At 39.5% G+C, this 12464-nt stretch overlaps 1 protein-coding gene across 7 annotated transcripts in view; it reads left to right on the top strand.

Moving 5' to 3' along the window:
* Positions 1 to 12464, top strand: part of UEVLD (UEV and lactate/malate dehyrogenase domains) — a 48429-nt gene that overhangs the window by 32474 nt on the left and 3491 nt on the right. For 5 of the 7 annotated variants that reach the window (XM_022583781.3, XM_089915064.1, XM_089915065.1 and 2 more), the window contains 3 exons: positions 234 to 407; positions 10238 to 10301; positions 12321 to 12444. In XM_022583781.3, coding sequence (XP_022439489.1) covers positions 234 to 407; positions 10238 to 10301; positions 12321 to 12444 — 362 coding nt within the window. Of the gene's footprint in view, positions 1 to 233; positions 408 to 6459; positions 8464 to 10237; positions 10302 to 12320; positions 12445 to 12464 lie in introns of those variants that run through there. The other 2 variants (XM_089915066.1, XM_089915067.1) reach the window with 2 other exon arrangements.

Genomic DNA, 12464 nt, shown 5'->3' on the forward strand with positions numbered 1-12464 from the left:
ATTAAATTATATAATTATATTATATATAATTATATTATATTAAATTATATTATATTAAATTATATTAAATATATAATAAATTTTAAGCTATGTTATGCTTCATAGTGCATTTAGGACCTAAGAAGAGTATATACAAGTTTTAATATACTTATTAAAATAATAAATATTTTGTTTAGGAACTAGAAGTACATTTTTAAAAATATTTATATTTTCACCTTGTATGTAATATTTAGTGGAAATCATGACCTATGTGACGTGGAAACTGAGTGCATTTCCTGCAAATCGAGTGATTGGAATTGGATGCAATCTGGATTCACAGAGATTACAATATATTATTACAAATGTTTTGAAGGCACAGACTTCAGGAAGAGAAGTATGGGTTATTGGTGAGCAGGGAGAAGACAAAGGTAAGAAATACATGTTTATTAGTTATGTATATTGATAACCTACATCACCAGAGGCCATGATATGCACAGTTCTGGGGACTCCAGAATTGTGGCGCTTAATTGGCTTTCTTTCCACATTTGAGTGCCTTTTGTGTGACAGGCCCTGTATTGTGAATATACTTTGCAAACATGTCATTCTGATTGTATTTACTTTTCTGTAAGTAAAAGGCAAGACCCCCTTAGGTTATATATTTTTATTTATCTTTTTATATTTTGTATTTGAATTTCAGCATCCAGGATCAATTTAAAAGTTTAATTTTCTGGAGAGCAACATTTACATAAACACTAAAGCATATACAGAACTCTTTCCTTTACTCTCCCATCCTACAATCTTGCTTACCTTTCCCTAAGTTCAGACTTTCTCCCTAGGTACATACCTCCTGTCTGTTTCTCACCTTTTTTAAACAGAATTTTCATTCTTTATTTATCCTTATGGCCTTTTTTTTTTTTACCAGCTACTTGCTCTCTGCTCTGTCCCTACCACAGAAAGCATTCATAAAATACAGTCCCCCTGGGCTTCCCTGGTGGCACAGTGGTTGAGAGTCCGCCTGCTGATGCAGGGGACACGGGTTCGTGCCCCGGTCCGGGAAGATCCTACATGCTGCGGAGCGACTAGGCCCGTGAGCCATGGCCGCTGAGCCTGCGCTTCCGGAGCCTGTGCTCCGCAACGGGAGATGCCACAGCAGTGAGAGGCCCGCGTACTGCAATAAAAAAAAAAAAAAAAAATACAGTCCCCTGGATTTGAAAGCCCCTTTTCCTATCCCAAATGAATGCTTTCCCTATTTGATTCAAGAATCTCTTTTTTCTTTATTTTTCCCTCATGCTATAAAGTCAGGTTGGTTAGGTGATAAAAGTGCTTTATCCTAAGTCTGTTCATTTTTATTCATTTAAACAAGTATATGAGTGTCTACTCTTACTACTATATAAGATGTTAGTGTGATACAAAAGAGGCACAGAGCACAGTCTCTTCCTTCATCATACTTAAAAATTATTTTAGAGCAACAAGAAAAATATTTACAAGATGTTTTGGCTAGCAATGAAAGTATCGGATACTATTTGATTAAGTGCCAAAATGAATATATTTTAGATTTACAGTGCTTAGACACTTATGAGTGAGCATTTAACATGGGTTGAAATGACTGGAGAAAATTCTGTGTAGGCCATCATTGAACTGTACTTTGGAAGAATGAATAGGATTTGAATAAATAGCAAAGAATGGGACAGACATTCCAGGAATGGGAAAACAGGCAAAGGCACACACTTAAGTACGGCATGGTCATGGGATAAAAATATCTAGACTGGTTGTTGCAGAGTTTCAACCAGATAAACTTGGTTGCTGTCACATTTTGGAGATCCTTGAATACCTGATAAAGAGTTGGAAAGTGATTCTCAGGCAGAGGGGAACTATTAAAGGTATTTGAGCATGCGGGTAATATGCTAAAAAGGTAATTTGGGGAAAATTAATCATTGCTTCCTCATTTAAAGTATATTACTATTACTCTATTCAGCCTGTAGGTGCTGTAGGGTAGAGCACAATGTAGAAAAGAACTTCTCTGCCTGTGAGGAAGTGATTTAACTGAAGAACTGGAGGAAGATTTTAAATCTATATAAATCTGCACTGGCCACCTAGAAAGTTCAGTGCTAGAAAGAGTCAGGCTATAGAATAAACCTTGACAAAACCTGACAGTGTGATTCAAGCAGAAATAGCTTTTCAGGCTCAGAATGCTTCCTGACACTAAACACTAATCAGTAGAACCAGGAGAGGGGAGCAAATAAGAACTTGGAGCAGATGTATTAGAGTAACAAATGTCTAGGGATTCAAACAAGCTCAAGACCCCCAAGTTTACTCACTACTACCATTTGAATTCTGGTCCATGTTGATCTCCTGCTTGCCTGATTATTGCACATCTCCCAGTTAATGTGCTCTTTTCCCTCTAGTCTACCCTGTAAATGATGCCAAATTTTTTTTTAATCTTTTTAATTTTTCATAGTTTATTCCTTATATTGATAGGTTAAGAAAGTAAAATTTTCCTAAGTACTGATTCATAGATAATGTTTATAAGCAGCACACAAAACATTCAGTTTCACAAACAGTAATATCCAATGATCCCCTTAAATGCAATTTTAAATCCTTACTTTAAGCCAAGTGCAAGAATAATACAATAAGCTAAATATACACAAAACCTGTATATGCCGAACTACAAAAGTGGTTTCTATAGCCACACGTGGTCTTAGTCAAGTACACATTTCCACAATGAACAAGTACTAACAAATATGTTAATAAAACACTACCCCAAATGCTTATCCTACCATCAGCTTTTTCAGCAATGCCATTCCTGCTACTGAAAACACTTATATTTAGAAGCTTTAATTTGACCTGAGGAAATGAGTTCTCTTAAAACCTGACAAACAGTATAAGCCCCAAAGATTTGTTTTTTTTGCGGTACGCAGGCCTCTCACTGCTGTGGCCTCTCCCGTCGCGGCAGGCCCAGCGGCCATGGCCCACAGGGCCAGCCGCTCCGCGGCACGCGGGATCCTCCCGGACCGGGGCACGAACCCGCGTCCCCCGCATCGGCAGGCGGACCCCCAACCACTGCGCCACCAGGGAAGCCCAGCCCCAAAGGTTTTAAATCACATAGGTCTTCCAACACAGAAGCATTCATAGGAAACTTTTAGTTTCTCAAAAAATAAAAAATTAAAATAAAAAAAATCACTTGTTATCTAAAGAAAAGAGTATTAAAACAAATTATCTTAAGACAAACACTCTTAAAAAAGGCTGTATTTTCTATCATTTTCTCCTTAAAAGAAACACAAACCAGTTCACTATCTTTTAATAACTTAGACTACTGTAATCTAAAAACTTTAGAAACATGAAACACATGTCTTAGCTATCAAAGGTACCATTTAGATTTCACATATTAAACAGCCACAGTACAGCCTACAGTGGCACAAAATCAGAAGGAACTGAATGGTTTGCAAGGTACTTTGACTTACATGTGGTCATTAAAATCCAGTAAGTAATTCAAAGTATAGTAATATATCGGCAGGCAATTAAAGGCTCAAATATCACTCTAAAATTGAAGACATGAATAAAGACTGAAAACGTTGTGGTTCTCTATCTTTCATTCACATGGCTAGATATCAGAACCTTACTGTGGAAAATATAGTTATTAAATATGGTTTCCCCAGAAAATAATGAAGCTTCAGAAAGTACAAAAGGTGTCAAGATCCATAGTTTGCTTCATCAAATGCTTTTCTAGCTCGTTTCAATTCTTCATTCATAGTAAGCAAGTCTTTAACCCTAGCAAACTTTCTTGGGTCCTTTCGAATCAAGAAGACGATATCTTCAACTTGTACCCGACCTTGTCTTCCAATTGACATTGCCTTGTGAGTCATTTCAGTGATGAACTCTATGACAAGGTCTTCAAGAATATCTACTGACTCAGTATAAGGATTCTGGTCATCCCCAAACCCATACCTCATACACCGTACTGGTGGCGCAGTGGTTGGGATGCCGATGCAGGGGACACGGGCCCGTTCCCCGGTCCGGGAAGACTCCACATGCCGCGGAGCAGCTGGGCCTGCGAGCCACGGCTGCTGAGCCCGCGCGTCTGGAGCCTGCGCTCCACAACGGGAGAGGCCACAACAGTGAGAGGCATTCTTTAGAAAAGTCTCTTTCTTTTACCCTGTCCACCTTCTGCACCTCCTCCAGTTTCTTCATTTTCTTCCTCAAACGTGGGGTCTTCTTCTTCATCTGCCATCCCAGCAGCCAGCCACCTCCAGGGCGCCAAATGATGCCAAATTAATAATGATATTAGCTAAAACTTACAGTATTTGCAGTATGTTGCACATATTAATTCAATGTTCCTAAGTCACGTTCCTCTTTTCAAAAACTTTCACAGGCTTCCTCTGACCAAATTATTAAATTCTTTTGCTTGCCATTCAAGGAGTCCCAAAATGCAGTCTTAATCTTCCTCCCCAATTACAATTATGGAGAGAGTCATGATATTAGAGAGCTGGAAGCGACCCAAGGGATCGTCAATTACAGTTTGTTGTAGGGAGCCAGCAGTGGATGCAGGGATGGTAAGAGTGACCTCCGCAGGAGGCTGTAGCTTTTCAGGTCAAAGCGGGGCTAAAACCCAGGTCTTGTGCATCTCGGCCCCATCCCACAGCTTTGCTTCAGCCACAGGGACCTTTGCCCATTGCATTTACCTTTCCCGTAATCCCTTCTCTTTCTCTCTCAGCATATTCAAATCTCATTCTTCAAGATATAGGTCAAGTCTCCCTTACCTTACCCTTTGAAGCTTTTCCTGATCACATCATTGCACAGTGATTCCTTCATTCCTCTGAGCTAAAAGCTCTTGCTAGCTATGTGGTAATTAACCATATGTTGTCTCAATATATTTATTCTTTTGTTAAACTGCTGTTTATTCTGATCCAATTTGAATTTTGTGTGTGTACCTTCTCCTTATTGAAAGAGTAAATTATTAAGCTGTTCTTTTAGTTGAAAAAGTCGTACTTTCATATTGTAAAAGGATTAAATAGTACAAAAAAATATGTAGTGAAAATAAGTCTCCCTTCTATGCCAGACACCCAGTCCCTCTCTCTAGAAGCCATGCAACCTTGCAGAAATGTTCTGTGTATGGACAAGCACATGTATGAAATATACATAATACATCATTCTCCGTCTTGCCCTTTTACTTATTGATATGACTTGGAAATGATTGCATAATAACATATATAGATCTTGCTCATTCTTTTAAACTACTGGATGTACCAAAATTTATTTAACCAGTCCCCCTAATAAGTTATAATTTTTGAATGAATAAGAACATTTCACAATATGGTTATATTAATATCTCAAATTGTAAAGAGAAAATAAAGGATGGTGTGACTTGATAAATAAACCTAAGGTACTGTGCTGACTGCTGTTGGAGCTACATAAATGAATAAGAACCTGACCCTGTCTTTAGGCAGCTTGGAGTCTAATATAGGAAACGACTATAATAAAAGGCAGTGTTGACTTGCAATAAGAGAGGTCCAAGGGAAGTAAGACAAAAGCGCAAGGAAGGGAGCTCTCAAGTAGGAACTAGAAATGGAGAGATGTAGGTGCATGTGAATTGAGATCACTTAAATATAACATTATGTAATATTTGACACATATAAAAGAATATGTATAGCATATATGTATGTTTTAAAGCATCATAGTAGAACAGACATTCATGAATCCATACTCAATTAAGAACAATACAAATACCATTGAAGCTACCTATGTACTCCCCAACCCATCTCCCTATCTCCCTTCTAGGTACTGCTATCAGATCACTTTTTATCCTGTCTTCTACTTTGTTTCAGAGACAGTTCTATCCACCGATAATTACCTTGGTCTTGAAGCCAGAAATGGATTAGAGGCTCCCTCTGCTGGTTTCATGTATGGACACCAGTTGGTTGTATCTTTGCATAGGTGACACCACAGTAATAGCAAAATTAGAATTATTTTTTATTGAGTATTAAATGCTTTGCATATCTCATTTAAAATTTAAAAACACTCCATGAAGGAGGTGGTAGTTTTCCAAATCAATATGTGAGGAAGCTTAAGATTCAATGAGGTTAACAATTTGTCCAAGGTTTACACATTTAGTAAGGGCAGAACTGCAATTTGAACCCTGGTCTGACTCCAAAGCTGTACTTTTTCTTGCTGTGACTTAATTAGATAATTTATCTTAAGCATTTAGTACAGTGCCTGGCACAGAGTAAACATTCAGTAAATGGCAGCTGTTACTACAATGATCAAGACAGCGAGATGGTGATGAATAGAAAATTGGCAAAGGGACATGGAAAACTACACTTTGAAATAATGCAGTATTAGGGTTTAGAAACAGAGTTATAAGAATAGCAGATATGTAAGTGAAATTATTTAAGTATTTCAGAGACAAATGACAGTTACAGCCTGGAGGAGGAATTACACGACATATAAGACCCTTTAGGATTTGTTTTGTGCTTCCTTCCTCAGCCTCATCTTCTGACAAGCATTTTATGCTAGTCAGATGATCAACTTGCAGCTTCCCGAAGGGTTCATGCACTCTCATGCCGCCTTGCCTTTGCACCTGATGCTTCCTTTCCCTGAACATTCATTAATTTGGCTAAGTCCTGCTTACCCTTCAAGACTGGGCTTGAGGGCTTCCCTGGTGGCACAGTGGTTAAGAATCTGCCTGCCAGTGCAGGGGACACAGGTTCGAGCCCTGGTCCGGGAAGATCCCACATGCCGCGGAGCAGCTAAGTCCATGCACCACCACTGCTGTGCCTGCACTCTAGAGCCCATGAGCCACAGCTACTGAGCCCGCGTGCCCCAGCTACTGAAGCCCCCGTGCCTAGAGCCCGTGCTCTGCAACAAGGAAAGACACCGCAATGAGAAGCCGGTGCACTGCAACAAAGAGTAGCCCCTGCTCGCCGCAACTAGAGAAAGCCTGCGCATAACAACGGTGCAGCCAAAAATAAACAAATAAAAATAAATAAATAAATTTATTAAAAAGACTGGGCTTGAGTGCCACCTCTCCCAGGAAGCCTTCCCTAATTCTCCAGGTTAAGTAAGTTTATGCCTCTATTATAACCACTATCACACTGTGTTATAATTGCATATTTACTTGTCTCTTCACCCCAACAGACTGTAAACTCCTTGAGCTTGGGACAGCCTCAGTAAATATGTTTTGAAATTAATGAATGATCCTGATACCATCTTGTTGTATCCAAAGGTCATTCATACAATGCCCCACCAAATTAGTCAGTAGAACATGTGCTTTGGAGCTGCTATTTTTAGCTGTGATATTGAAATCATATGTAAACTGCAGATAACTCCTTCAAATGGTGTTTTAGAAACCCAAGGGCTGGACCTCAAAACAGAGTGTTAGATCATCTGCTTTGGGCATCAATCTTACCTAAAGGATAGGTGTTATATGTAATGGAAAAGAGAGATCACATGGTCATTTTTTATTAAAATTTTTGGGGTCAGGGGATTACTGATTTTAAGGAGTAGAACCAGAAAGATTAGGATTGATTAGATGCATTATTTGAAAGGGATTCTTAAACTAGGATAAATATACACTTAGGAAGTGTGAAGGGTTGGGCAGTAAATGAACAAAAAAATGAAATCAGTCCATCTAAACTTAACTGAAAATCCTAATGACTGTGTCAGAAGCAAATCTGAACATAGTGAAGCTTTCTCCCTCTCTCCAAACATTGTTTTCTTATGGCTCTTATAAGTCCAAACTCAGAGGAAAGATAAAACGTGATTATGTGTGTAATATATAATGGCAGTAATACTCATAATTAAATTCCAGACTTCTTTGTGTCTTTTGTCTTTTCTTATACCTACCTTGCCCTTTTTATTTATCTTTCCAAGGTCTGTGAATGCTATGTTTCATTTAGCAGACATTTCTCTTCAATTTTCTCTGTATTGTGAATATACTAATAATGTGCCAAAATTTTGTTTTAGAAAATAATTCATGTATAGCCCTTCCATTCAAGTGAAACATTTTTAAAACCCCTTAATTTGTCCACATGTATTTATATTTTTCATGTAACAATTTTTGGTTTTGCTTCTTTTTTAACTTAACATAAAAACTTCTAAAACTTTTCGATGTTTTTCAACTTAACTGTTGCAACTATGTTTTCCTCTTTGTTTAATATAATTATGGATTGTGGACTTCCCTGGTGGCACAGTGGTTAAGAATCTGGGGCTTCCCTGGTGGCGCAGTGGTTGAGAATCTGCCTGCCAATGCAAGGGACACGGGTTCGAGCCCTGGTCTGGGAAGATCCCACATGCCGCGGAGCATCTAGGCCCATGAGCCACAACTACTGAGCCTGCGCGTCTGGAGCCTGTGCTCTGCAACAAGAGAGGCCACGATAGTGAGAGGCCCGCGCACCGCGATGAAGAGTGGCGCCCGCTTGCCGCAACTAGAGAAAGCCTTCGCACAGAAACAAAGACCCAATACAGCCAAAAATAAATAAAGGGAGGGAGGGAGGGAGGGAGGGAGGGAGGGAGGGAGGGAGGGAGGGAGGGAGGAAGGAAGGAAGGAAGGAAGGAAGGAAGGAAGGAAGGAAGGAAGGAAGGATCGATCTGCCTGCGAATCCCTGGTCTGAGAAGATCCCGCATGCCACGGAGCAACTAAGCCCATGCGCCACAACTACTGAGCCTGCGCTCTAGAGCCCTTGAGCCACAAGTACTGAGCCCACGTGCCACAACTACTAAAGCCCGTGTGCTCTAGGGCCTGTGCTCCGCAACAAGAGAAGCCACTGCTAGAAGATGCCCGAGCACTGCAACAAAGAGTAGCCCCCACTCACCGCAACTAGAGAAAGCCCGTGTGCAGCAACCAAGACCCAACACAGCAAAAAAAAAAGAGAAAACAATTAAAAATATAAAATAAATAAAAATACCTTAAAAAATTATGGATTGTGTGCAAGGTCAGCTCATACTATCTCCTGTGCATTCCTTTTTAAAATAAATTTATTTATTATTTTTATTATTTATTAATAAAATTATTTTATTATTTTATTATTTTTTATAAATAAATAATTATTTTTCGTTGCAGTCTTCGTTGCTGCGTGCAGGCTTTCTCTAGTTGCGGCGAGTGGGGGCTACTCTTCATTGAGGTGCGCGGGCTTCTCATTGCAGTGGCTTCTCTTGTTGTGGAGCACAGGCTCTAGGCACACAGGCTTCAGTAGTTGTGGCTTGTGAGCTTCAGTAGTTGTGGCTTGCAGGCTCTAGAGCGCAGGCTTAGTAGTTGTGGCGCACGGGCTTAGTTGCTCTGTGGCATGTGGGATATTCCTGGGCCAGGGCACGAACCTGTGTCCCCTGCATTGGCAGGCGGATTCTTAACCACTGTGACACCAGGGAAGCCTATCCTGTGCATTCTTTACTGTGGTAAAGAATCTGTGTTAGAGGACACACAAAAAAAAACACATGACCCCTGCCCCCTGGAAGCTTATAATCAGTTTGAGGAGGGGAAGCTGTCCTTTGTTGCTGACACATCACTAACTGGCCTAATCTTGAATGCAGTTTAGAAGACTTGTGGGAATTCCCTGGCGGTCCAGTGGTTAGGACTTGGCACTTTCACTGTCGTGCCTGGGTTCAATCCCTGGCCAGAGCTAAGATCTTGCAAGCCGCGTGGCGTGTATGTATGTATGTATGGTTCCCAGTGGAGCAAATGCCAAGTGCTTGCAGCACATGGGAGCCTATTACGCATTGCCTGCTGAGAAAAGAAAGCTTTCTACTTGGACAGTAAAATGGCCCAGTGTTGTTGAGAGAGAACAGGTAAGGGGCTGCAAGTAGACTTTGGGGATCATGTTTTGGGGGAACTACAGCTCAAAGTCTTTCTCACCCCAGGCAATCAGTACAGCACATTTAGTGCCACCAGTGGAAAAATGTAACTCTAGCTAGAAGGGGGGAAAACGTTTCCTTAAAGTTTAGGGCTTCCCTGGTGGCGCAGTGGTTAAGAGTCCGCCTGCCGATGCAGGGGACACGGGTTCGTGCCCCAGTCCGGGAAGATCCCACATGCCGCGGAGCGGCTGGGCCCGTGAGCCATGGCCGCTGAGCCTGCGCGTCCGGAGCCTGCGCGTCCGGAGCCTGTGCTCCGCAACGGGAGGGGCCACAGCAGTGAGAGGCCCGCGCACCGCAAAAAAAAAACAAAAAAAATTTAATAGAGGTACCCTTAACTGCAGATGATCATTTTATCACATCTTAACCCTAAGAGAGTTATTGATGAAATATAATCAGTTTTTCATTTAATTTTTAGTGCCCACATGGGGTGGCCAAGAGGATGCAACAAGGCATAACTCTCAGGTGCAGCTGTCCAACAGGTAATAGTGTAGTTTTGCATTTATCCAACTAAAATCCATATACTTCATAGCTAATGTAACAGCTGTTTGCACAGCATGTACTTACTGGGCTTCTGCAAACAAAACTTACTAGTATGGACAAAACCAAAGTACATGAGAACAATGTTTTCTATTCTTTGATTTCTTATCTCAAAGTAGATCTAAGAGTGCTTTGCAAGCTTAATATTTAGATATACAGTTGACTCTTTAGAGGGTAGAATAGCTTCCTTATTTGTAGGCAGTGATTTACTGCTCCTATATTTAGGATGTAGGATCCTATATCTGAGGGTATTGGATATTTTCTTACATGTAGAAGAGAATTTGTCCATACCACTTAAAAATCAATACGTATTTATTAATTACACATAAATACATTTGGAAATTAGTCTAATATGAATGGATAACCCACATTATAAATTCAGGCAAAAACAAAGTATAATGCACAGATCCTCGTATCTTTTGTGTTTATTCAGAGGCCTTCCTGGGGTCTGGCCCGATAGGGTGGACTCTACATACTGCATATTTTCATGCCATTTGTTGTTTTACTGTCACATAATAACATCCTTTCCTGAATTCCGAGTGGCGATTTTTAGCTTTTTAAACCTGCAGTTTATGGATTTTAGAATATAACAACTAGAAAGAATATTCTCTTATCGAGAAGAGTAGTATGTTGTATAATCCATTCTAACCTGCTTCTCTATATAATCCTGCATTTATAGCTTTTAAAAGGAAAGAATTCAAACATGTTTGTTTAATTTGTATCACTTTTAATTAGTTACAAAATGAATGTATGCTCTCATAAAACTTTATCTTTATTTATTTTTTTATTGAAATATAGTTGATTTACAATGTTGTGTTAGTTTCTGGTATACAGCAGAGATAAAACTTTAAATACTCCAGATACCTATATAGGAGAAAGTGAAAAGCAGGGGTAATTCCATTCTCCAGAAACAACCACTGTTAACAGTTTAGTGTCCACGTGTCCAAACATTTTTTCCCATGCTTCTGCAAACATTATCATTATTATTTATTATTATTTTAATAATTATAAATGTATGCTATTTATATTATCTTGCAACTTGCTTTGTTTCCTTAATAATAAATCTTGGATATTTTTCCATTATTGTACATATAAATCTACTTTATATTCTTCTCAAGAGTTATATGGCACTAGGGGACTTCCCTGGTGGCGCAGTGGTTAAGAATCCGCCTACCAATGCAGGGGGCACGGGTTCGATCCCTAGTCCGGGAAGATCCCACATGCTGCAGAGCAACTAAGCCCGTGTGTCGCAACTACTGAGCCTGCGCTCTAGAGCCTGTGAGTCACAACTACTGAAAGCCCGCGTGCGGCAACGAAGACCCAACACAGCCAAAAATAAATAAATTAACTAATTAAAAAAATAAAAGCTATATGGCACTACATTTGGTAGTGATTTATTTAACAAGTCCTCTTTTCATGAATTGTTTCCAAAATTTTTTGTGTCTCAAACAAGACAAACATACTTATATGTATGTCTTTGCACACTTGAGCATATTGCTATAGGATAAATTCCTAGAAGAGGAATTTCTAGATCAAGTGTTGCCAGATCTTCCTCTTAAAAGTTGAATAATTTTGCACTCTCAGCAGCAGTTATGGGAATGCCTGTTTCTCTGTAGCTTCTGGGAAAGTAGTTATCAGTCTTTTTAATCTTTGCCAATTTTGATGGGCAAAACTGATGTATTTATTGTTTTAACTCATATTTAGTTAAATATTAGTGGTGCTGAGCATCTTTTTATATTATTAGGCCATTTGTATTGACTCTCTGTGAACTGCCTGACATTTTAAGAAAAGCTTCATTACTAGACTGTAGGTTTTCCTAACAATTGCTGTATAACTCTCACTTCTGTGTCATAAAAATATCTAATTAATACCTTAAACAGAAGCTAAAACTAAGTGTACATATTTTGTGCATTTTCTAAAATCATGATTTGTGTGTTTTATTTTTGTTTTTTATAACCTAGAGCCATGGAACTATTAAGGGTAAAAGGTCAAAGATCCTGGTCTGTTGGACTGTCAGTAGCCGACCTGGTTGACAGTATTGTGAATGATAAAAAGAAAGTGCATTCTGTATCAATTTTAGCAAAGGTAATTGCTATTCTCATTCT

This window comes from Delphinapterus leucas, chromosome 7, assembly GCF_059928025.1.
Source record: "Delphinapterus leucas isolate spDelLeu-1000000601 "Yukka" chromosome 7, BTC_Dleu_Yukka2, whole genome shotgun sequence".
Taxonomy (NCBI): Eukaryota; Metazoa; Chordata; class Mammalia; order Artiodactyla; family Monodontidae; genus Delphinapterus; species Delphinapterus leucas.